Raw genomic sequence first — 26,381 nt, 5'->3', positions numbered from 1 at the left:
TATAAATCCTTCCATTCCTCACTATCCTGTCAGAGCTGAAGAAACTTCTTGGATGAGAAGTGAAACGTCTTCAAAGAAAAAACAAGAAAGTCCAGTTGCCTCTTGAAAAAACACCTTTGTAACAACCATGACCTGGATGACTGAGAATCTCCACAGATTTATTGGATGATTTGGAACAGTCTGTCTGCCTAACCTCCCCCACTTCCACCACAGTGTTGTTGCTGAAGGTGGCTTAATCTGTACAGAATGAGCTATGCGCACACCACTTTTAATTCCCAAAGGAGAAGCTCTCTTTCTCTTTACTCTTCAAGAGTAAAATATGTGTTAGATTTTTATTATTAATTTTTAATTTAATTTTTAATGTATCGGCTTTAAGATTAATAGAGTTGTCTTCAGTCCATCAGAAGACTGACACAACTCTTTATCTTTTTGAAAAACTGGAAAATTGTTCCTTCAATTTTCAGTGTTTTACTTTTCAATGTTACTGGGGTTGTGGGATAAACAAGAGATCTGTCAAGCATGGATTGCTGTATTCCTGATTTGAACCAAAAGTAAAAAATAAATCCTCCTGGGTTAAAAGTACTTAAAGCCATTGCCATTCATTTGGTAGCAATTAATCTATGTGGTGTCACATATCACAATACTGTGTTTAACAAAATACTCATGCCATAACAAGAAACAGTTTTGTAAGTAACTAAAATAATGGGAAAAAAGATCTTTTTGATCCATTTTTCTTAATAAAATTCATGTGACGAAAATGAAAAGACTTGTTTAAAATAGACCAATCTTCTTTAAAAATTATTTAATGAAACACTTTTACTTTCCTTACTACAGGTTAGATGTAATCACTGTAAACTATGATAATATTTTATGTTTATATATACATAAAGGTGCAGAGTTTAAAGATTATTTCAACTTAATTTCTTGGATGTAATGGCCTGATTCAGATAATCATGTGTTGGAAACATTTACAAAATGTTTCAGTGTATTTTGGCACGATAATATCAAATAATCATAACAATAATAAAATGCACATAACAGCGATTAGCTTGCAAACACAATTCATTTCACTAGTCATGAGCTCTTTTATTCACTTCAATCTCTAGAGCTTATGAAAAAAAATAGTAATATTTAGGTAACCAATATCTGGAAGGAGTTTTATATTTTCCCAAATCATTTTAATAAACCCCTTAGTTTTTTCTCTAAGAAAAATAGCAACTACAGTTTTCATTAGCTGTAACACCTGGATCGTTGTTAGAACTGGAAAACATATTCTCTCTACTATGTGCTAAAAGATAAATAAAAGAATCAGCCTTTTTTAAGGACAAAAAGACAACACAGTAACCAGCAATGACAAATGTGTTTCACACAAATCCACAGTTCCATAAATATTTCCTAGGTGTTCATTAATATTGGATCTGGATGATGAATGGTAGTGTCTGTGACTTTATGGTTGCTAGAGGAAAGTCAGAATTTTCTATTCATGCATCAAAGTTGTAAAATTATGGAGCATGAAACAGACTGGGTTAACAAATCCAGTCCCCTGGTCAGATAGAGGCACTGAAACTAAATCTTCCCGGTAAGAATTTCAACCAGGTTTTGCTGCAAATGCTATTAAGAATTTGTACATAGCATAAATTGTTCTCCTTTTATTATTTTATCAGAGTAATTTGGAAAATAAAATATTTTGAAGATCATGGCACTAAAATGGCACTGAACAGTAATACTGAATTCCGGATATGGAGATAGGAAGGAAATAACTCACAGGAGTTGAAAAATCAATGAGTTTTCAGCAATTGTTTTGCTTGGGTCTGCCTTATTTATATTTTACTGAATACCGGTAGGTATGTTTGCCCGTTTTTATGCCTTCAAGCAACATTAAGTGTTATAGATGAGAGTTAATGACGTTCGAGTGTATGAGTTTCAAACACTACTAAAGCAAAGCACTTCTGAAGCAATTTGTAGCACTCGTACATTCAAGTTTCAGAGAAAGTTCTTCTCCCTGATCTTGTGAACAGAAAATAGGGTTAACACCACTAAAATTATTATAGTATATTTTGAGGTAAATATGGCTCAGAGATCATTGCTACAATATTTTTGAAGAAAACTTTTTTTTTCTCCCCTCAGGAGTCTTGAGTATCATTTTTCAACATTGTCCCAGCCTGAGTTGGGGGACTGATACACCCTTGATATCTAAGATGTCTTTGAAGCTTATTTATAGCAATTGCATACAGGAGGGGATAAACCAATAATAATAAATAATAATTACTTTCTTCTCTGGAACCGAAAATTGCAGCTATGAGAAACTGTTGGAGCTGTTAGGAATTTACTTGTGAAGAAGACCATTTAACTTAATGAATATAACTTCAAAGCAGCCATGTGTAAAAAAATGTCCCATAAATTCATGGCAGGTAGTAAGTCATTCCAGTACCAAAAAGGAGAATTTTAGAATGTGCAAAACAATCATACAATATCCTAATTTCACATGGTAGCAAATAACATTTTAAGATCCTTGTTTAGTTTCCAAATATTTTATCACCAGACCTTGTGACAAAATATTTGAAAGCTAAACAAAAAGCTCAGAGAACAAAACACTACTAACATCTATCATGCAAGCTATAAATATTTTGCACCATTTCTAATCTTTAAGATCATCAGACACAGATTAGAACTCTACAAGGAAGATGAGATTCCAGCTGTTCAAGATGATACAAGGAACAGAAGACATTATTGATGAATATTGCATAGTTGAGAAAACCCAAGAATACCAAAACACATGCTTCATTGATTAGAGAAAGGCTTTTTTATGGTGTTGATTATTTCAAACCATGGAAAATGCATAGAAAAATTGGAATCCCAGAAGATCTCATTGAAGGAAGATCTTCTACTGCTGATAATGTGCTGTTGAATATAGTAAGAGGTGATAGAATAGAATGGCTACTTCTAAAATCCCCTTTCATCTCTACAGTTTTAAGCACGTTCAGCTCTATACTGTTCCAGCTGCACCACAGAGCCACTTGTTTAACCTCACATCTATATGCAAATTCATCACTGTCTCGAATGAGGCCATCATTCTTGAAAGAGGCCTTCTGCAAACCTCAGTACTTTAACAGAGGGATCCCTACAGATGCAGTCATTGGTATATAGAGAGAAGGCAATGAAGAGAGCACACAACCCTGAGTGGTGCTTGTGGTAATTTTTCCTAGCTTCCTCTGTTGCTTCCTAATAATTCACCTACAAGTATGGACAGACACAGTTAGCTAAATCAGTTTAGAGTGAAGAATTTCTGGAATGAAGGTATTAAATACAGAGCTGAAATCTACAAAAGAACCCATGCATAGGTCCCCAAGGATTCAAAATATTGCAAGATGTAGTGCAATGCCATATTGACAGCATCATCTGCCAACCTATTTGCTTGGTAGGCAAACTGCAAGGGGTTTCCATGATGACTTTCAGTGGGTCAGCAATGACCCACTGAACTTTGTTGAAATCATTCAGCTCCCTGATGGGGAATTTCCTAGGATGATGCAAGGGTTAAATCCAGCAGATTCTGACAGGTTGTGGAGAACCGGTAGCAGAAATTTTGAATAGTTTGGTGAAATACCGCCTCTGGCTGGTCCCAGAGTACGGTGGGAATGGAGATTTTGCAATATCCTCCCCCCCCAGGAGTGAGAACAGAATGGGGATTTTGCAGCATCTTTCCCCTGGAATAGGGTCAGAATGGAGATTTTGCAGTATACTTGCCCTGCCACACCCACCAAGCCACAACCAAGTCATATCACACCACACCAACCAACCCACGCCCACAGACCTGGTAATAAAAGAATTTGAATTTCACCATTGGGATGATGTTAGAGTGTTTGAAGTAAGAGGGGACATAACGTATCTCCAGTGATTTATTAAAGATCCAGGTAAAGATGGGAGCTAAGTTGTTCAGCACAGGTTTTCAAGAAAGAAGAAGTTACTCAGTCTGGGCTTATTATTTCTGATCTTTTGTTTATGAAATAAGACCTCACACATCCTTTTCCAAGATCATCAGAGATGGTGAAAATATTGAGAATTTTGGTATTACAGAAAACTCTTGAGAATACCATGTTGAACCATGAAAACTAACAGATGGATCATGAAACAAATTACCTCAGAAATCTCATTTGAGGCACAAGTGACCAGGTTCAAATTATGCTACTTTAGAGTACATTATAGAGAAGATTCCAGTATTGGGAAATGTAGAAGGAAAAGGATGAAGAGGATCTCTTGGATGGATTACAATGGTGATGATTGAAAAATCTAAAGGAGCAAGTTAGAGGCAGAACATCATGGAGAAAAATCTACCCATTTAGTCGCTAAGAGTAGATAACAACCTGTTGGTAAATGATCAATTGACAGTAAGTATTACCAGTTGGGGAAGGGAATTGTAAAAGTAAGTAAGTAAGTAGCTAGCTGTAAAGTGTTCTGTAGGAACTATATATTCAACACTACAGTAGTGGCCAAAATTGTGAAAATCTTTTGGGAACAGTGTATTTTCTAAAACTAGCTAATAACACCACTTTTTTAAAAAATAGTACCATAAAATTATAGATCAATGGAAAGATAAATTAATCAAGAATGTAATGCAATAACTTTTATGAAGGATTTGCTGTTAGAATAGCAGTTACAGTATAAATAAGAAAAATAAAACATGTAGAAAAAACAAGATATAAAAAAATTATCATGTCTGTTACAACTTAGTTAGGTAACCTTTAGCATGAATTACGGCCTTACAATGTCTTCTCATAAAGTGAACCAAATCTTTTAGTTCTGCAGCTGTTATAATGTGAAACCAGGAATGAATGATTGCTTCTATTAACTGGGTTTTATTGCTGGATCGCTTCTGACTAACAAGTTTCTTTAGTCAGCTCCATAGATTTTCAATTGGGTTAAGGTCTGGGCTATTTCCAGGCCACTCCAGCAGTGGAATATGATTATCTTGAAACTCCAAAAAAAAGTGGTGTTATAAGCCATCAAATCTCAAAAATGCACTTTTCCCAAAAGGTTTCCAAAATTTTGGCCACTACTGTATATTTGAATGTGTTCACATTCATTGTTTTTTAAAAAGTAAACTGGAATATACTGTAACTATAGATTACCTCACTGTGTTACTAGTGGCCACAATTAAGAAATATTTTCTTTTAAAATGTATTGGAGGTCATCACATACTCCAATGAGCTTTTGACTTCCTATAAATGTTCTGTTGCCTGGCCCAAGTCGTCAGAAGTAAATGCCATTTTTGAGAATTCTAATGAGCAGTGAGTTACAATTTACAAAGACTTTAACTTCAAGTTAATGATATGTTATTAATTCACACTATGTTGACAAGATGGAATCATTGTGACTGAATACATGTTTCCCTTCTTTCTGACACATTTGTATTGCTAATTGACCTGCCCACATTGATTAGCATTAGAAGACAGCATTATTATTTTTTCAGCCAGAACATCCCATCTGCCAAAATTTTCCCTCTTCATTTCATCAGAGATGGTGAAAATATTGAGAATTTTGGTATTACAGAAAACTCTTGAGAATACCATGTTGAACCATGAAAACTAACAGATGGATCATGAAACAAATTACCTCAGAAATCTCATTTGAGGCACAAGTGACCAGGTTCAAATTATGCTACTTTAGAGTACATTATAGAGAAGATTCCAGTATTGGGAAATGTAGAAGGAAAAGGATGAAGAGGATCTCTTGGATGGATTACAATGGTGATGATTGAAAAATCTAAAGGAGCAAGTTAGAGGCAGAACATCATGGAGAAAAATCTACCCATTTAGTCGCTAAGAGTAGATAACAACCTGTTGGTAAATGATCAATTGACAGTAAGTATTACCAGTTGGGGAAGGGAATTGTAAAAGTAAGTAAGTAAGTAAGTAAGTAAGTAGCTAGCTGTAAAGTGTTCTGTAGGAACTATATATTCAACACTACAGTAGTGGCCAAAATTGTGAAAATCTTTTGGGAACAGTGTATTTTCTAAAACTAGCTAATAACACCACTTTTTTAAAAAATAGTACCATAAAATTATAGATCAATGGAAAGATAAATTAATCAAGAATGTAATGCAATAACTTTTATGAAGGATTTGCTGTTAGAATAGCAGTTACAGTATAAATAAGAAAAATAAAACATGTAGAAAAACAAGATATATAAAATTAAAGTCAAAAGTGACTTGGTTAATTTTAATGACCTTCAGTCAAATTTAATCGGAATAGCTTTATTCAAAAGCAGTCATTTGAGCATATTTAAAGCCTATCTCAGTTGGACCATGAGCTTTCCAAATTACTGCATTGTTTCCAAGCCAGTTAATTATGATTATTCCGTGCTCTAATTTATTATTAGCTGTTCTTTATTGTTAGGTCCAATGTGGAAAAAGGCAGCTTTATATCTCACCAGCCTACCTACAAAAGTTGTGTGATGTATGATAGTCATCATATTGAGATTGCAAGCTAAAGAAATGATTTGCATATCTGAAAACCAAACACCAAAAATATTTTATGTTATATTTGAAATAAAAACAATACAATCTATGACCAGGAAATATATGTAAGATATCTAGTAAGGGAAGCAGAATAATGGTGGATTATTCAGAAGTTGGACAGATTGTTTCAGAGAGTGAATACAGAAAAATAGAAATTTCAGAAACCAAATGTAGTGTGTGGGGGGGAGAATAATATTCCTCATCAAATCCACAAGGCCTGCTACATTTTTCCTTCAAAGAATAGCAGTGTAACATAGGCTGAAAGAAGCCTAAGACTAATACTTTGAGAAACAATAGATTATACTTTCAATGGGTGATGTCACTGAGCAAAGTTTATTAATTAGATTGCAAAGACTGCTAAGCAACTATTTTTTTAATACTTGCCAATTTTAAAAAGCAAAACTTTTTATGCATCTGAACCATGATAGTGCTCAACTGGCTTATGCCTGCCATGGAAATGTGGTAGGGGGAAAAAATGCACACTTTGCTATCCTATATAAAAACTGGAAGAGAGCATAAATAATGCTAATTAAACAATAAGAAAAAATGGCTTTTGGAAACTGTATTTCTGTTCCAAGAGAATTAAACAGACTATATAGAGCTAAACACTGATACTTACAACACAATAGTATTCTTCTGATAATTGTTTCCGAAACAAATTTTTGTGATGTCTCCAAGACTTCATTGCTGAACTTGAATGTCTGAGCCTTAAGGCTGTAATTCATGTCTCAAATATGACACTGATTTCTAAATACTTTTCCAGTATAGATATTTTCATTAAAGATAGAAGGCGTCCTCCTTTATTTGACACCTAGGAAACTAAACACATTTTTTTTTTAAAAAAAACATTATCTTCTCTATTCTGCACCAATACTGTCATGAAAGCTCTTAGGAACAACTCATTGTTACTAGTCTGTTGGCAGTCACCTGCACTATATTCCACTCTAAAAGACAAAGAACAGGAGAGGAAGTAGAGATAAATTCCACCTGCTATTTTTGAATTGCCACCACTCAGTTAATTGAGAATGAAAAGATGACTTTGAGTAGAAGGGAAAGAGTTAGTTGGAAAAATGGGAGGGGGTATTGCTAGAAGAAAAATTGGTGGAGTGATGGGGCAAGGAAAAACAGGATAAAATCCGACATAATTTGTCTGCCAATGGGAAGGATTTTATTGCTGGAGAAGATTCCTCTTTTGATCTCCAATTATGTTTTGCTATTACTATTCACTGGACCATAACATGCACATTGTGAATATACAATAGTTCCATTCCAGAACTGAGACAGTCTTAATCAACATCTGCAGCACAGACCACAGACCTTAAGACCTTAATCCACAGTGCCTTAAAGAGACCTGTTGTTTTTGCCTTTTTCGTTTTTGGTCTTGTAGACAAAGAGATCCTACCCAGCTCCTGATGGACATAGAAACTTTAAATCCTTAAAAAAAAAAAGACAGAGAGAGACAAAAACAGAACTAGGGAAGGGAATGGAATGGAAAAAGAAGCTATGAGCTGGGAAAAGATACAGCTTCTGGTTAAAATTTGAACTTGCCAAGGAACTAGAGAATACCAGTAAATAAAGACAGAAAGGACATCTGATTCAGGGATATGTTAGTTCTAAGAAATAGATAATAGATTTAGGCAGAAATCTGTGCTAATAATAATTTCTTTGACTGCACTGTGCTAACATTTCCTGTTGTTTTTATTTCTCTGAACAAGTTCAGTAATTGGATTTATTTCAGGCTTTTATGTAGGGCCACAAGATGTGCATAAAAAAGTAAATTCTCTTTATAATCTTTTCTGATATTTAATTAATTTAAAACTTTCTCTGGTATCTTTATATAGATCCTGTGAGAATGCTCATTTATTGGCAGAGCAGTGGTATCGTATGATCTCCTTGGAGCATTAAATCTTCTCTAATAAATTTTCTTTTTTAATCATGTTTTCCCTCATAATTTGAATGGAACTTTAATTTACTGTATCTACTTCACTGCTGAATGTTAACATTTTGGATATTTAACATTTAAAAGGATTTGTATAGCCTTTTATTTTCTTTCTTTTTCAAAAATATAAAGTTATTTCTGGTTGTGTAAAGGATAGGGCTAGACATGCTGAAACCTTGAGTCATATAACTCTTAAGTTACATAGTATAACATATGGATTGCAATATAGAGCATAGTTCAACATCTGAATTTTTTAAACTGTCAAAAATGTAATGAAGGTTATGAGAGGCAAGGGAACTTTCTTGTTTTCCTTTCTCGAAAATGTTTAGCTTCTTATCCAAGAAGCTTCTCCAGTTCTGACCTAATGATGGGGAAAGACTGAGAATCTCCCTAGACAAAGGTGATGAGAATTTTAAAAAATAGGTTTGGTAGATGCCAGACCCACCCACCCTAAAGACAGATGATAGAAATAAAAAATACGTAGCTTATATCATGTTCTGACCTAGGCTACCTTAAAAAGCATGAAGCAGAGTCTTGGTCCTGGCAAAACCCTTTTTATTTACATGACTGTGAATTCCTTTCATTCAGTCAGCAAGGCTAGGCAAACAGTCTTTCAGATGAATATTTAGCAACACGAACCTTATCTTGCTTGGAAAGCTGCCAGATAACTAGTTTCCAAACACAGTGTAAGGCAAAACTTGGCACAGAGTCTCTTAGAGTCACGAAGAGAACTTTCCACTCTTGAACCAACCAACCGACTGAATTGTTTCCTACAAAAGCCCACTCCCCGTTCACTCCTCTTTTGTTTCCTATGGGAGGGGCCAATCACCTCCAATGTGTGGCTTTACTCCCAAATCAAACCTGCTTTCTTAGTTGTTCTTATCTTCTGGCAGCTCTGCACATGCGCGTGCTGGGAACAGGCTCCAGCTGTTCTTCTGCCTCACTACTGTCTAGCTACCTCTCTGCCTTCAACGCAGAGCCCTCATCTGAGCTTTCCCCAGCCCCCAGGACTGGCCCCAACCTCCTCACATCCGACTCTGCTCCAGCTCTGCTATCACCGGCAGGCCACAACATATCTCAAGGGTGGAGTCAGATTATAAAGAAACAGAGAGATTTGGTAAATAAAGATTTGACAGTCCTTCTGTCATCTGAGCTTGTACCTGGAGATATAAATTCATTCTTCACATATATTTTAGGCATTTCATTAACTATTAAACCTATGCCTTCACTTTGTTCCATGTATTCACCAACTGCTAAAGATCAGGACAGAAATAGTCAACGTTAACATATTTTGGCTAGTATGCCATACAAACAATCTAAGTTAATTTTGTCCCCATAATTAATCAAATTTAATTATGCCTCCCCTAATAATTATCACACAATTGTAAGCAAGTGAAGACTCTAACCTAGAGACTTGTCTTGCAAATCAATACACTGTGAACAGAAGTACACATAGTAGTATAGAGCCACAGTCTTTATGTGATAGACTGCACTGAAAACTATCATAGGACTATAGCTACAGGACTTAGACCTATATAACACTTCACAATACTTTACAGGCCTCTCTAAGCAGTTTACAGAGCCAGCATATAGCCCCCAACAGTCTGGGTCCTCATTTTACTGACATAGGAAGGATGGAAGGATGAGTCAACCTTGAGCCAGTGAGACTAGAACTACCAAATTTCAGTGAGCTGGCAGTCAGCAGAAGTAGCCTGCAGTACTGCACTCTAATCACTGTGCCAACGTGGCTCATGATAGGGTACTGCAGTTAATTTTATGTTTAGCTTATAATGTTAAGACTTCAGCTCTATATTACGGTACTTCTTGAACTTTTTCTCAGATATCATTGCCTATTTCTAGGCAAGCTGAAAATGTTGCAATTTAACTCATTCTACATGATCCTCCCTTTTGAGAACTATTGATATAAATATACTCTTATTAAGTATCTCTCAGGTGAGCTTAATTCAATTTATGAGAGAAGCTTGAATGCAACATAATGTTTTGTTTTATTTCAAGTTTAGAATAAAATAGGGTCATTTTAACTTTTCACTGACTTTTTTCTCTCATCATAACAAACAAAAAAAAAAAGCTTCAGTTTTCTGGGTCCATCTAAACAAATCTCAACATATTTTGAGTTTCTAGACCTAGGAAACAGAATCTCAAAGCAGCTGTTACTCCTTTGTTTTTTGTTTTTTCAATCCAGTACCACAAGGATAGATAGTACTGCTATCTAACATCAAAATTGCATAAAACTGGCTGAGGGCATGAATTTTAAAATATTTTTGAAAACAGTAAAATAAATCCCTACAGAAAACAATGGCAAGACAATTATCTCATATCTACCTGAAAAATCTGTTTGGTTTAGAATCTTAGAAAAGCTCCACCTCCAAACAGAAAGAACAGAGAAAAATAATTTCAATTTCTTTAAATAAATCTTCTTAATCATTAATTTAACAGATTACAGGACAAGGATGGTGTCCTATGCAAAACTTTCCCTAAAACCAGGGAAAGAGAAAGGTGCTTTACAATTCTGTCAGCTTTAATTGGGTTATCATAAATTACCCAGAGTAGCTGAGAGAAGAAATAATCTATTTCAAAGAATCATAAATGAGGCAGAGATCTGTTCAAATTCTTAATGAGATAACAATAAACATGGACTGGAAACTGTTTGAGGGCAGTGAAAAGGGAGCTGAGAAACAAGCTTTGGGTCTAATTCTAGAGAAAGCCAGAGAAGCCACGTCAATATTAAACCACAGGTCCATTCACAGGACAAAGAGCCAGACCAACTTGGAAAGTGAGCACACAGGAACACAAATCAGGAAGTAAAAGAGACATTTCCAATAATGGGAGAATATCTGGAGCAGGGGTCTCCAACTTTGCTGGCTGAGGAACTCTGGGAGTTGAAGTCCACAAGTCTTAAAGTGACCAAGGTTGGAGACCCCTGATCTGGAGGATGTTTTTATATATTCAATGCTTCTGGGATTGCTTAGTTAGGAAATTTGATGCCATCTTCTCCACAGAAGTTGTTCAGATCTCCATTGAGGTTCACCCAAGACCAGAATTTAACTCTTCACTGTCAGAATCAGCAGACATTTGCTCTGGGTTTGATTTAACTCCCAGCAGACTAATAACTGTTCATTCCCATCCTAATGCTGAGAATCCAATAGTTTCCCCCCTTGAAGATAGAATGAGAGGAATCCACAACAGTTACCGTATATACTCGAGTATAAGCCGAGTTTTTCAGCACGTTTTTTGTGCTGAAAAACGTCCCCTCGGCTTATACTCGAGTATATACGGCTTATACTCGAGTTTTTTTTTTTCTTCTTTTTTTCACATTATAAACTTGGCGGGCTTTTGCATTAGCGCAGGGAAGCCCTGCCGGTGCAGTGAGAGGGCGGGGCGGGGGAGCCGCCAGCCTTCTCGGGTGAGGAGGAGGTTTCCCGACCGGTAGCTGCCTCATTTCCACCTCATCATCTCAGGTCCCAGTTTACCCCAGTTTTTTGGGGTAAAATTGGGGACCTCGGCTTATACTCGGATCGGCTTATATTCGAGTATATACGGTAATTATTTTTTTTGATAACATTCCTTTTTAATGGACACATCTTTTATATATGCTTTTTATATCTTACTTTTTTTAAATGCAGCTCTTTAGCCAATTTTGTGTAGGCACGGTGTCAACTCGCAAAGCATCCCGACCTGCTCTCAAGTTGCTATATGCTAGAGGGAATGGGAAACCTGCAAAACTGCACAGCAGCCAAAGACAGATGCACATTCCATGTTTATCTCTCTCAAGGCTGTATCCCAGGGTTACTTGCGGCAGCTGGAGGGGAAAGACCTCTACAACCTGCGAAATTGCTCTGAATGTGATCGATGCCACACCTTGGGTGGGTGGGTGGGTGGGGGAACAGGGTCATAATTGTAGCATAAATTATGTAGGGTCAGAGCTGGCTTCACGTGCTTCAACGTGCTGACATGAAGCTCCTAATAAAAATTAGATTTCTTTTAACACTTGGCTCAAGACTCATGATTTAATTAGGTCATCCTTCGGAACCCTGACACACAGATTGTTCTGCTTTGCTGCTTGCCTGCCATGTACAAGCCCACCAAAAACAGTTGTGTTCTTTTCCCTGATTGTGTGGCCTTTTTATTTTGTTTTGTTTTTTGCACATAGGGATGGCTGCTGGCTATAAACAAGATAATAAAAGAAAAGTGGGGGTGGGAGACACCACTGGTGTTTCCTAAGTACACACATATTGCAAGAATATGGAAAAGGGTACATAAGCCAACGAAACAAAAATGCATCATCATCACCAACCCATCATCCTATCCAGTCTAGATAGCAGCAGGGATGTGACAAGTGCTGCTGTGGTAGCATCAAGGTTAGTTTGGGAGAGAAAAAGAGCTGCCCTCTTGCAAACTGTAAAACTACAGGCCAACTACAGTCCTCAAAGTAGCCAGAAGATTCAAAACAGACAATTTTTTACTCACCCTGTGTGGGTTTTTCTTGCACCCTGAAATAAAACTTTCAAAAGACGTGTTTTGATTCATACTTAGAGCACTTTACAAATGTTTCCAGTTCAAAATGTTTTCTTATATCACCTTATCACAAAACCTTTTTTTGTGTCATAGCTTTTATTCTAGAAACTGGCAGTGTTTACTTCCACTAATAAAAACATGTAAAAACACGAAACAAATCCAGTATGCTAATTAAACATGACAGTTTTCCAGATCCTTGAACAATTCCACTAAATCAGGGGTAGTCAACCATTTTATACCTACCGCCCATTTTTGTATCTCTGTTAATAGTAAAATTTTCTAACTGCCCACCAGTTTCACAGTAATGCGCCGTGTATCATTGTCTGCGTATGCCTCTCACGCATTGTGGATTGGGGTTTTTTTGGGGAGTACTGGCTACCAGCTTTGCTTGTCATTACAGCTGGGTGGTGTGGTGGGAGATGCACGAGCTATTCTGGGATGAGGCTCTTTTGTTTGTGGTTGCACTAAATGCCATTTAGTTTCACTTATGTAATGTGAACTAAACTTATGTGCGGCGATACAAATAATATATTTTCAGAAATTTAAATTGTCATGGGGAATTTTATGAAAACCTAATGAAAATGTTTTTAAATAATGCTATAAATTTTTTTTAAAAAGTCAATTAAAAAAAAGGAAAGTGCTTCAGTATTGGACAAAACCCCTACCGCCCACCATGAAAGCTGAAACGCCCACTAGTGGGCGATAGGGACCAGGTTGACTACCACTGCTCTAAATGGCTTTCTCAAAACAAGCGGCTTCTCTTCTCTTTTTTTGTCTGAGAATAATTTTGAACAAAACACAAAGCATTGGAAAAAAGATTAAAATCTGCTTCACAATGTCTTCCATGTTCATGTGGTAAATCTGGAACAGCAAGGTATTCATGATATAAAATACCGCCAGCTACATAACTCCCAGGGTAAAAGTAGAATTTTCATTTTCAAATTCCAAACATCAAAGGGAGACCAAATCAATGTATGTCTTCATAACTCCTAAAAGCAGAAACATCTCAAACAAATTAATATTGTCTTCCTGAGGTATTCATTCTTAACATCAGAATCCTACAGAAAATACTTCTGGGTACAGTTGAGTATCTCCTCTAGGGACTTAACTTCTACAAAGCAATATCTGAACTAGTGATAAATAACTGTGCCTGACTGAATTCATCTTGTTTTATTTCTCTGCTTCCTTAAAGAACTATCAGAAATGTGATATTTCTGGGACTTTGCCAAGAAGAATCAAAGAGAGGAAGTACCTCTAAATCTTCCATGCTACATTCTTCTTCTAAAACAAACTTACACAATAATGCCAGGGATCGGGAATAGAGGCAGGGTGACAACAATAGACTCTTGCTAGATATTATCTGTGAGGTCTAAATGCACTTTTCACTGTAATTATGAGACCTAGATTAAGTGAACCAGGAGGCCATAGAAGCTATAATTCAAAAATATCAGAGTTCAAGAGTGAAATTAATTGAGTGCAGATCACAGTAGCTAGGAAAGGGACAAGTCTATTATGAAATACATTTGGATTTTATGACAGTTGAAGTTGATGGGAACCCTGGAGAGTGATTCAATCATCATCATTGTAGCATTAAATATCACATTAAAATGATCTTTTGACATAAAAATAATATGGCTTTTTTATTGGATAAAAAATTGTTAAAGAGTCATGTTTAGAAGCTCTTGAAATACTGTTACCGATTCACAATATAGACATGTAAAGAATTATATTGATACAATTCTCTGATAGATATTAAAAGAAAACCCATAAACCCTTCTGGCAAACACTCATATTTCTCAGTGCTAAAACAAATCAAGTGTCACAAAGATTCTTTATATTAGTAGACAAAGAGGAATTAGACATTAACATCAGCAAACTGTTTCTTCCATGTCTATAACAAGAGATAACTTTCTACATAATATTGCCAATATTGCAAATAACAGTAAACAACAACGATCAAAGCTATTGCTAAAGCAATTTTCCATGGACACATGTTTCCATAAATTATTATTAACAATAGATTGGCTGACAAAAAAGGAGCCCTATATTTTTTACTACTTATATTGAAATCATTCCTATATCTCTAAGTTTAAATAGCTAACAATTCATAAATAATATATTGCAATGGCAATATAATACCATAATTCTTTATGAAGAATGTATACCTCACCAAATATGTTACTAAAAACAAATAAATAAGATTAGAACAAAAATATGATCTAAGTAAAATTACAGAAGAAATTATGAATCACAGTGAACACTTGGCTTCCCTTCACTGATCAATAAGAAGTGATGCTCAGATTTCCTTTCTTCTGCATGCTCTCTTAACATCTCTTTGTCCCTAAAGCAAAGGCAGGAAGTGCACATACAACTCCTTGAACTGATTGTATTAGTTTCCCACCATTAATCAAATATCGCCCCCCCTCTCGGATCTTCACTGCTGGGAGTCATTTGCTACTGACAATGATGGCACACAAAACATGCATTAAGCATTTCCTAGGAAGTCTGGGAAAGTTCGAGGAAAATAAATATTACTGGCTCCCTGCGAGAAAAGAATTTCCCATCCTTCTTTCATTCTGCAACAGCAAAAAAGAAAGATACACACAGAGATAAGTTATTACTTACGGAATGCAGTATAAAGTTCCTGCAGAGTTAGGTAACCATCATGGTTGTAATCATCAAAACGAAGAAGATCTTCTGGAGTACAGTTCAAGAAATCATCTTCCAGATCTTCCTTTTTTTTCAACTATCAATAAAAAAATAGCAATAGAATTATTGATATTTGACTATCATTTTAATTATATGACTGGCAAGGGGTCATGTTTTTAAATCTTGGAGTTCTCATATCAAATGACCTTAATGCCAAAGCCCACTGCAACTACATAGCAAAAAAGGCTCTAAAAGTAGTTAACCTAATTTTATGCAGCTTCTTTTCCAAAAACTCTACACTACTAACTAGAGCATACAAAACATTGCCAGACCTATTCTTGAATACAGCTCATCTGTCTGGAACCCACACCACATCTCTGACATAAATACAATAGAACGCGTCCAGAAATATTTTACTAGAAGAGTTATTCACTCCTCCAAAAACAACAAAATACCTTATGCCACCAGACTTGAAATCCTGGGATTAGAAAACTTACAATTACATCGACTTCGACATGACCTGTGTTTAACACACAAAATCATCTATTGCAATATCCTTCCTGTAAATGACTACTTCAGCTTCAATCGCAATATTACAAGAGCAAAAAATAGATTCAAGCTTAATGTCAACCGTTTCAAACTTGATTGCAGAAAATATGACTTCTGCAACAGAGTTGTTACTGCTTGAAACTCATTACCTGACTCCATAGTCTCTATAAAAAATCCCAAAGTCTTCAACCAAAAACTGTCTACTATTGACCTCACCCCATTCCTAAGAGGACTATAAGGGGTGTGCATAAGAGCACAAAAGTGCCTACCGTTCCTGTCCTATTGTTCTCTTTATTATTTCTAATTAATATAGCTATGCATATCCTTTACATACATACATATATATATATATGTGTGTGTGTGTGTGTGTGTGTGTATATATATGTATATATATATATATTTCATGATATGTTTTTCTTTTTTTTACTATGACAATGTTTATGTATACTGTTGTGACAAATTAAATAAATAAAAAAAAAATTTACAGAGAAAAAACCCACAGCAGACTTTTTGTGGGCTCAGTTATCAGAGTGGACTTTCTTTACACTACGCACGGTCAATGTACCTGATATTGTTGCCTTAATGATATCTGCCAACATCCCTCACCATTAGTTTTAGATCTATACAGTCATAGAATATCCACCCATGTTCATACAGTGTCCTTTTCTCACAGCTATGAGTCGACTTCCCTCCCTCCCCCTCCTCTCTCTCCTCATCTCTCATCAATAATTTGTGATTCAAATTAGATTCTCTGATATTCATTAGCCTGGTGATCCTAGATAATTTGGAACAAGAAACCAGGAATCTCTAGGGCACAAATCTGAAGAACGGCAAGTTGGAGAAGACTACTCTAGAATGATGAGAAAGAAAAGACCTGGAGTTAAAGACCAAGGAGGTTGAAATCAGAAGCTCCAGAGGACTATATCTAGCTCATAATTCACTAGTGTCACTTTACATTCCTCAGTTCCAATTAATGGCTCATATTGGGGGTGGGGGTAGTAAAATTTTCTAGCTTAGTAGTCAAGACACTGATTCTTTCACTCTCCAGCACAAGAGAATCTGAATGAAAGAACAGCCTAGCAATATGTAAAGATTTTTCCAAATGCACCCACTAGTACACACCGTAATTACGGGCATTTTGCCAATAAAATAATGAAGACAATTCTTCTATTAGTATAGTTATGACATATAGTAGTTGGTTATAATGTAAGAATACATTTACACTTTGCTTCATAATTCAATCACACAGTACAAGGTCATTTTATGGTATTCTAAGCCAGACAAATATTATCACATATATGTTCAACCAATTAGTGTTCAGTCAAGAGTTAAAGGCATATTGGCTGTTAGTTTGCCCTGCTTTGATCTATCACAACAGTTTAGCCAAGGAGCTGATTTTGCTAAACAACCCATTAAAAACATCTCAATATATGCCATGCTACTATAATAATTAAGATGGGCAGCTTGTCTTTCCAAGGCTAGTTAGATAGCATTGAAACAAGTGCTTTCAGACCATAAAGCAGCTGATATCTAGCTATTTATCTATCTATTAGAGCCAATTATCATTTTACATATAGCTTATGGAGTATCCATATTCTTTATTCTCTAAGCTGCTCTTTTATTATGATATTGCAGTACTCATTGTGACCAATAACATTCATCATGATCATAGGATGCAGGATTAACTTTGATGAGAATATTTTCATGAGATAGTCTGTAAGCGTTGACTTACAGATTTAAAATGTTTATACGACTTCTAAGTGGTCAGCCAACCAGACCAGCCTGAAAGCCCAGAAAAGAAATCCCTTGTTTTCAAAGATCGCAGCATTATTATAAACATGCTGGCCTTTTTAACTGCTAAAAATAAAATTATATCCTCTTATCCTTTTCTCAAAGTTTGTAACAATAATGTTCATGGCTCAGTCTGACAAATCATCCTCTGGAAGTATGATTAAATTTGGAAGTATATTCACTGGATTAGGAAATTAAATAGGAAAGTTAAACAGAACAGACCGAATCAGAGTTTAATTCCTAATGATTACATGCCATTCGTTCCAAAGATAGCAGACAGAAATATATTACTTCTGAGAGGCATCATAATAGTTGGCTGCTATTTCTTGCAAAAATATAATGGCAATCATGAAAGCTCATTTTTACTGTCTTCCAACATGTTTTTCTTTTGATCTCTTAATATTGTTGCTAGAAATACACAGAATTATCTGGTGTCCGTCATTCTCAGCTCAAAGATTTAACATAAAACTGCAAACATTTGTGTACAAGTTGCAAAGCCAAGATGCCAAATCCAGTCTAATTAGCTAGATAATTAGCTGGATGAGCCATAAAAATAAAGTTCTCTATGGTCATCTTTATAATAAAACTTATTCTCAGTTATAGATTTCTGACTTTAGCATGGTAGTTTTGTATGTAAGTATGATAACTTGTTTAAATAGGAGTGAAATCAACATACAAAATAAATAGCACCCAGAGCCACAAAACAATCTAGAACTATTATAGATAATATTAGTAATATACTTTTAATATACCATCAAACAACATCTGCCTATCCCAGCTTGGGAAGGATTCGAAAGGTGGATAAGATTCCAAATCCAGTCTAATCATCTGGCTGACTGGGTGATGAGCCATAATAATAAATCCAGGTACAGATATCCAGCACAGCATAACATGGAATTTTTTCCCAAGCCTTCAATAGCAACTTTGTTCTGGAATAAAATTATCAGCTTGGAGGAAGAAGCAGGACTTCTGGCACAGCTGGAAAGATTCCAACCCATTGTCCAAATATCTCCTGCCAAGGGTGAATTTTGTAAAAAATATTCTGAAGTTCCCCTTTCTCAGTTTTAATCATTTGAAGTATAGTTTTTATTAGAAACTAACACAAATAGGCCAGTAAATGAAAAAAAGAAAAAAAGAAAAATGAGAGAAATAAAGAGAAAGCAAAAAGACACACATGTACTAGTGAAGGTGTCATCTGATGTCATCTCATTATAGTATATAAATACATGGTTGAGATAACTGGTCTGGTCAATCCCTCATGGTCTTTCTGACTGTAACCAGATATTGCTCAGGGTTCTAGAGGTACAGCATAATCATGATCATTATAAAAACAATATTTCTGGAAACATGGCTTTCTTTTTTATAGCTAATTAACACTTTTCCAACTATAAAACAATATTATATATATAGTGATAAATAATAGTGTTGTAAAGTTTATATATTAAATTATTTTAGAGCAGGATGAAATTCTGACATTAGCTTATGTTCTAGTTTTAATATATTTTCATGCAAAGACACACACACACACACACACACACACACTTCTCAAGAAGGAAGCCGTGTTTGAAAAAAAAATCCAGTAGTGATCAATTGTTGCTGAAGAGGAAAAAAGTCACATTGTACTTCATATTTTATAGTACACATGTAGCCCTCGAGTTATGACCATGTGTTTAATGATGGCTCAAAATTAGGACAGTCTTGGAAAAAGTGACTTAAGACCTGTACTTTCACTTACAACTGTCACACATCTTCATGGTCACATAAGCACAATATGGATGTTTGGCAACTGGCTCACATTTACAACTGGTTGCAACATCCTGCAGTCACACAATTGTTAGTTGCCACCTTTTTGCCGAGTTATGGCAAAAAAATAATAATGGTAAAATCCACCCACTGGGGGAAGCTGGATTTGCTTGAAGAACAGGCGATTCATTTAACAACTGCAGTGATTTGCTTAATGTTGCTGTAAAAATTGCCATTAAAATCTGGTCCGATTTGACTCATGATCACAACGACTTACATTGAAAATTCCAGTCCCAGTTATGGTTGTAAATTGAGGACTACCTGTAACTATGAATATCAAATTAAAAACAGCAACAACTACAAAATCAAGAAAAAGCTTTCAGCAATAATGAGAGTGTTTTATTGCTAAGTTTTGAATAGCGTTTAACAAAAGGCTATTACCAAAATAGTTTTGTTGTGGTTGCATTCAGTTTACACCTTGGATGGAAAAGGCAATCCACTTTCCTAATTCAGTTTTCATCAAACAGCAACTAACCTGAGCCAATTCAGAGCTGTTGAGGTGCCCATCACCATTTATATCCAAGTAATTAAACATATCTTCGACTAAGAAGCGCTTTTGGGTTCTGTCTTCTCCTGGCTGGTTTTGCTGCCTCAGGCGATGTGACTGAAGATCCAGGAGGATCCCCTTTAGTTGACTGTAGTCTGCCATTGTACAAGCATCACCTAAAAGACAAGACATCATTACCTGTCTATGTGCTTCTGTGTGAAAAATTTCAAGGCTGCTATGATCCCAAGAAATAAAACAAACCGATATCAGTTTTCAAGATTGTCCATGAGAAATCCATTCCTTTAAAGATGGATTTTTTTCTCCCACTTCTAAACCCTTCTTCCAAGGAAGTTCATCAATGTTTTTTACTTTTTCTGATTATAGAACTGTACTCAGCAGACAGATTTAAAACAGAATAATCTGCTGATTGCATTACATTTAGATATTTACTGTAGATATTTTTTGAAAGTAAATGCACAGGTTGTGTGACCGAAGGACAAATATAAACTTATATGATTCAGAAACATTGTCCTTATTCCCCCCACCACCGCTAAATAAATTCAGTTTTAATGCACTTCTGCATTACCATGGCACAATCCAACTTTTTATTTTCCTGTATTGCAAAAATAAATAAATAAATAAAATAGAATAGCTTTGAACTCATGTTCCTGACTTACTGAATGGCTTTTCTTTCTTTCTTTTTTTTAACAACAGTAAAATGAGCTCTGAGTCTTCAGGCAGTGATTATCAAAAGTAAATACTGAGTTATCAAGTTCTATGTTCACCTTTGAAAATGCAATTTGCATGCTGGGCTTCAGATTTCCAAATGAAAAATCCTTAATTTTCAGACAGGTGCTATTATGGAATAATAATTTATTTTAAAATACAAGAATGCTTTCAATACATTGTGACTTTTTATGGTGCTTTTTTCTTTATTATTGAAGAGGCTTTATAGGCTGCATATCTTGTAAAATTCATTCCAGAAGGGCTCACAGCAATAATAGCCGCCCAGCGTCACCTTATGTGGGAAATGGGTGGCATTAAAATTTAATAAATAATAAATAAAAATAAAATGATAAGACCAAAGAAACCTAGAAAACCAGATAAGTAGCTTATAATATCTGAATTATCAAACCAAACAATTGTTGGACTCCAGTCTCATCCTATCCCAGCAACAGGAGAAACAACCCAGCTTGTCATGATTTTCTGAAGGCTAAAAGGGTGGGAACCTGCTGGATTTTGCGAGAAGGGTGTTGTCATAATTTGGATGAACCCACCATCCACTTAAATCTCCACTGACTTGTTTCGAAAGGCATAGCATACTTTCCATATTTTCTGATGAGTTAAGATAAATAATTTGACTATTCAGTATAGTACAAGTTCCAATGGCTTTTTTGGGATGATGAACATCGTAATTAGTTCAAAAGTAACTTTCCCCTATAAAAAGCTGTTAACACAATCAATCCCAGTATCTCACTTTTCTTTATTTAGATATTTCCTGAATAAATTCAGGATTAGAATACAAGAACACAGCATTAAAATTGTATGACCGGTCACCTCAAGTATTATTTATTAGCAATAGCAGTAGCACTTAGACTTATATACCTTTCATAGTGTTTTACAGTCCTGTCTAAGCGGTTTACAGAGTCAGCATATTGCTCTCAACAATCTTGATCCTCATTTTATGGACCTCAGAAGGATGGAAGGTTGAGTCAACCTTGAGCCAGTCAGGATTGAACTCCTGGCAGTGACCAGAATCATTGGTGACCAGTACTGCATTTTAACCACTGCATCACCATGGCTCTTTATTACCTAGAAAATTCATATTAGACTATTGCTGATCTTTTGTCTTTCTGCTATCTATAGAGATTGGAGAAATGGCCACTGGAGCAGGTATAAGCAAAAAGGAGCAAAACAGAGCAAATATCAGGGAAGGGGCCTGAATGAAGTTAAAACTAGATTCTCTATGTCCCAAAGGTGCTTTTTACAAGAGGCAACTGACTTTCTCCAGAAAGTCTAGTTGCCTCCTGAAAAAGCACCTTTGGGACAACCATGACCTGGATGAGAATCTTCATAGACATTTAGATCCCCTATGAAATATTTCTACAGGAGGATTTTCAGCAAATGGAAATATAATAAAAGTTATGTTTCCAAAGTAAAAATATGAAAATATAAGGCTCATCTGAAAACCACTCCAGTGAATATATGTTGTAAGGGTTTGGAGAATAACTTATTCTGTTTTAAGATACTTGGTCTTGAGAATGTAATTCCACTGCATTCTTTGCAGTAATAGATGTAAGATCTATCACTGATACTGTGAGCTTCAGTATGAGAAACATGGCCTTATTACCATATATAAGATCTGTAAGTATAATTTCTCAGAGATTTAGGGAAAAAGGGAAAAAAGATGAGAAGAACACATAATCTGCATGTGTAAGAGATAAGCCATATATTTCACTACAAGAGGAAAAGGAGCTTTTGAAATGAACAAAAAATTTAGCACAAGATGCTTTGGAAGCATCAGTGAGTGCTGTTCCCATTTCTTTTCTTATAGCTAAAGCTTATAGCTGTAGGTTCTCCATTATGGGGGATATATAGGTTGCAGAATTCTCCTCCAGGTTGCACTTGGTAAAATTTCATTCATGAGTACATAAGAATACCAAGTGAGCTAAAACACTTCCTTTATAAACTCTACTCCAACAATAAGTAGAGCTATAAGCTATAATTGGCTTCTTAATCAGCTAAAGCTTTAGGCGATTAATCAAAGGACACCACTTCTAATCAGTAAGTTCCAATTTTCATCAGCGTGAACATGAATTAACAGCACACTTATGCCATTTTAGCTCTAGTTTGTCACTGTGATAGGGAATAAAAAAAGAAAATATTAAAAGGCGCCCTTTCTACTTTAACCATCATTTAAAATATGCATTGCTTTATCAGGCTGTAAATTGCTATACCCTTCAATATACAGTACCTCAAAATTTATTGAGATGGTTGCAATTTGCAACTATAATTTAAGCCATTTAAATCTAATTGCTTAACAATTTGATTAATTGGCTGCAAGTCACATGACTAATGACAGCCATATTACCATTTAGGCTATCTTCCTAAACATACTTACTAAGGAGTAAACACTGTACTCACTGAATTCTGTGCTGAATACATCAAGGCTCATTTCTGATTAAATATGCAGTGGATTGTACCTCAATCCAATGAAAGTGCTGGTAATGAGAAATGATATAAACCTGGAAGTACTGTGAGGATTATCAATATGTGGTCTTTTAGACAAAGTGGTCAAATTAGCTTCGGGATTTGAGGGCAGTCAAACTTCAGCCACAAACTGTTTGTGTGGTCTTGGTAAAAAAAATATGATTATTAGCATAGGGGATAATGAAAGAGGGAAATTGCCCCTTCACTGTTCAACTAAACAGCAATAAGCAATAGAGACGTTAGGCATGGTAGAGTACATACACACACATAAATCTGCCTTAAACTACATTTGTCTAGAACAGCTTTCCCAACTGGGTTCTATTCAGATCAGGAATCTCCAACCTTGGTCCCTTTAAGACTTGTGGACTTCAAAGCTGGCTGAAGAACTCTGGGAGTTGAAGTCCACAACTCTTAAAGGGACCAAGGTTGGAGACCCTGATCCAGATGACTGGGATTCAGTTCTCAGTGAATTGCATCCCACTCATCTGGATAGTATATAGTGACCAGACGTCCCGCTTTTGGTGGGACAGTCCCGTTTTTAATAATTTTCCCGTCCCACAGCAATTCCAAAAGTCCCGATTTTTTGTTCACTCCCATTCTGAAAATGGAGGCGGCAACGCAAGAGGAGGAGGCAGAGAAGGGGAGTGGCGGAGAAGGGGCGCGAGAAGGAGGAGGCGCCGCTTGACTTCACCCGAGAGGAAGAGAAGAGCTGAGAGGTGATCTAGGATCTCAATTGTTTCCAGTCCTGCTGCAAGAAGAATTTGAAAGTGATGTCCTCAAAAGTTATAGATTTGAAAAAATTACTTTTGTGTTAGTTAGACAGAGCTGGAAATATATTTATCCAACCTGGCCTTCTCTGCCAGTGGTCTTATAAATGTAAGCAGGCAATTAAAAATAGAACAAAAAACAACAGTAAGAATATCACTGATAGAAAAGAAGTCAAAATCAGTAGAAACATCTTCATGGTACTCCAAGGCACCATGGTAAATATAACAGAAAACAATATTTTCTCCTGGTGCCTAAGAGACAACCAACACAGAAGAAAGCACACATATTATGATACTTCTATCATGTTGTACCACCAATTCATAGAGTTATGTGTTCGTAGCTTAGAAAACACAGCCTCATTCTTCCCCAAATCTTCAGTGAATTTAGGCAATTTTAGACTTCATGGTACTTTCTACGACTGCCAGACTACTATATTGGAACAAAGCGGTGAACAAAAGTCTAACTTCTTATTGACACTTAGTAATTGTTTGAATTTTTGCAGCTCAAATGTGGTAACCCAGGATTTCCCCACATTAGATGTTCATATGTATTGCTACTTCTCACTCTGATTATCTCAGTTCTATTTATGGCATTTCTGATGATTCTGCGGATGCTGGACTCCTCCAGCATTTCTGCTCAAAGTCTTTTCAATTGACTAGCAATGGTGGTAGAATATGGCATATCAACCAATATTTTAATAGCAGAGAGAAATCAATCAGGGGCTCATCTTGCTCCTGCACACAAATCAATTACAATGTCCCATTTTTGTTACATGCCAAAGAATGCAAAATTGCAGGGTCAGGACAATTAGTACACTATAACTTGTGGGCTGAATTTGGCTTGGTTGTTTTTAATAAATGATGCAAACCTATGATCCAGGGATGTCAACAGTTTTCATTCATTTACTGTGGCAGTCACAGATCACAGACCACTGATTTACCTGAAAGTCACAAACTGAGAGAATAAGACATTTGGAGATTAATAGCAGTCAGCCCTATGAATATTTCAGCAAGAACATTAGATATATCAGTACCTAATTCATGAGAAGCATCATGAATTAGTAGATTACTCTATGACAAATATACTTACAAGAGATATTTTTGGAATAGAACAAGTCAACTATTCTGGCCCCACAGTGCTTCAGCATCCATCACAAACCTAATTTGGAGTTCTATCATTTTTCACCTTCATTTTTTTTTACCTGAGTGGGGGATTCAGATAAACATTATAATATTTTAACCTTACTGAGTGCAATGATAAATCTCTCCTTTAGTGAACACTTTAAATATATATATAATTTATATATATTTGTGTGTATGTGTATACACACACAAATACACACACACACACACACACACACACACACAAAGAGTTTTATGGTTGACATCCTACATTAAATGTTTTTCTATATATATTATATATAGCTTGTGGGTTGGTTTCCAAATGTATTTGGAAAGCTCAAAGAATGAACCTTCACTCTCATCCTACACTTGAACCACAGATACTCCAAAACCTATGTTGATCTGCCCAAGATTGCATTGTCTCTTTTGGAGCTGCAACATACTGATGGCTCATATTTAATCTGTAGACATATCCTTCTCAGATACACTATTGCTGAGCCAGGCATAATCTATCTTGTGTATATATATATATATTATTTTAGAGCAGGATGAAATTCTGACATTAGCTTATGTTCTAGTTTTAATATATTTTCATGCAAAGACACATACACACACACACACACACACACACACACACACACACACATACACTTCTCAAGAAGGAAGCCGTGTTTGAAAAAAAAATCCAGTAGTGATCAATTGTTGCTGAAGAGGAAAAAAGTCACATTGTACTTCATATTTTATAGTACACATGTAGCCCTCGAGTTATGACCATGTGTTCAAAATTAGGACAGTCTTGGAAAAAGTGACTTAAGACCTGTACTTTCACTTACAACTGTCACACATCTTCATGATCACATAAGCACAATATGGATGTTTGGCAACTGGCTCACATTTACAACTGGTTGCAACATCCTGCAGTCACACAATTGTTAGTTGCCACCTTTTTGCCGAGTTATGGCAAAAAAATAATAATGGTAAAATCCACCCACTGGGGGAAGCTGGATTTGCTTG

General features: G+C 35.8%; 1 protein-coding gene across 1 annotated transcript in view; it reads right to left on the bottom strand.

Annotated features, from left to right (window-relative positions):
• FSTL4 (follistatin like 4) overlaps window positions 1-26,381 on the bottom strand; it is a 491,346-nt gene that overhangs the window by 196,767 nt on the left and 268,198 nt on the right. Inside the window, exons 4-5 of the mRNA XM_058171598.1 lie at window positions 20,257-20,444; window positions 15,615-15,735 (exon numbers count right to left, since the gene is read on the bottom strand). Coding sequence (XP_058027581.1) covers window positions 15,615-15,735; window positions 20,257-20,444 — 309 coding nt within the window. The remainder of the gene's footprint in view (window positions 1-15,614; window positions 15,736-20,256; window positions 20,445-26,381) is intronic.

This window comes from Ahaetulla prasina, chromosome 2 (assembly GCF_028640845.1).
Source record: "Ahaetulla prasina isolate Xishuangbanna chromosome 2, ASM2864084v1, whole genome shotgun sequence".
Lineage (NCBI taxonomy): Eukaryota > Metazoa > Chordata > Lepidosauria > Squamata > Colubridae > Ahaetulla > Ahaetulla prasina.
This window is presented reverse-complemented; position numbering and strand designations above follow the sequence as displayed.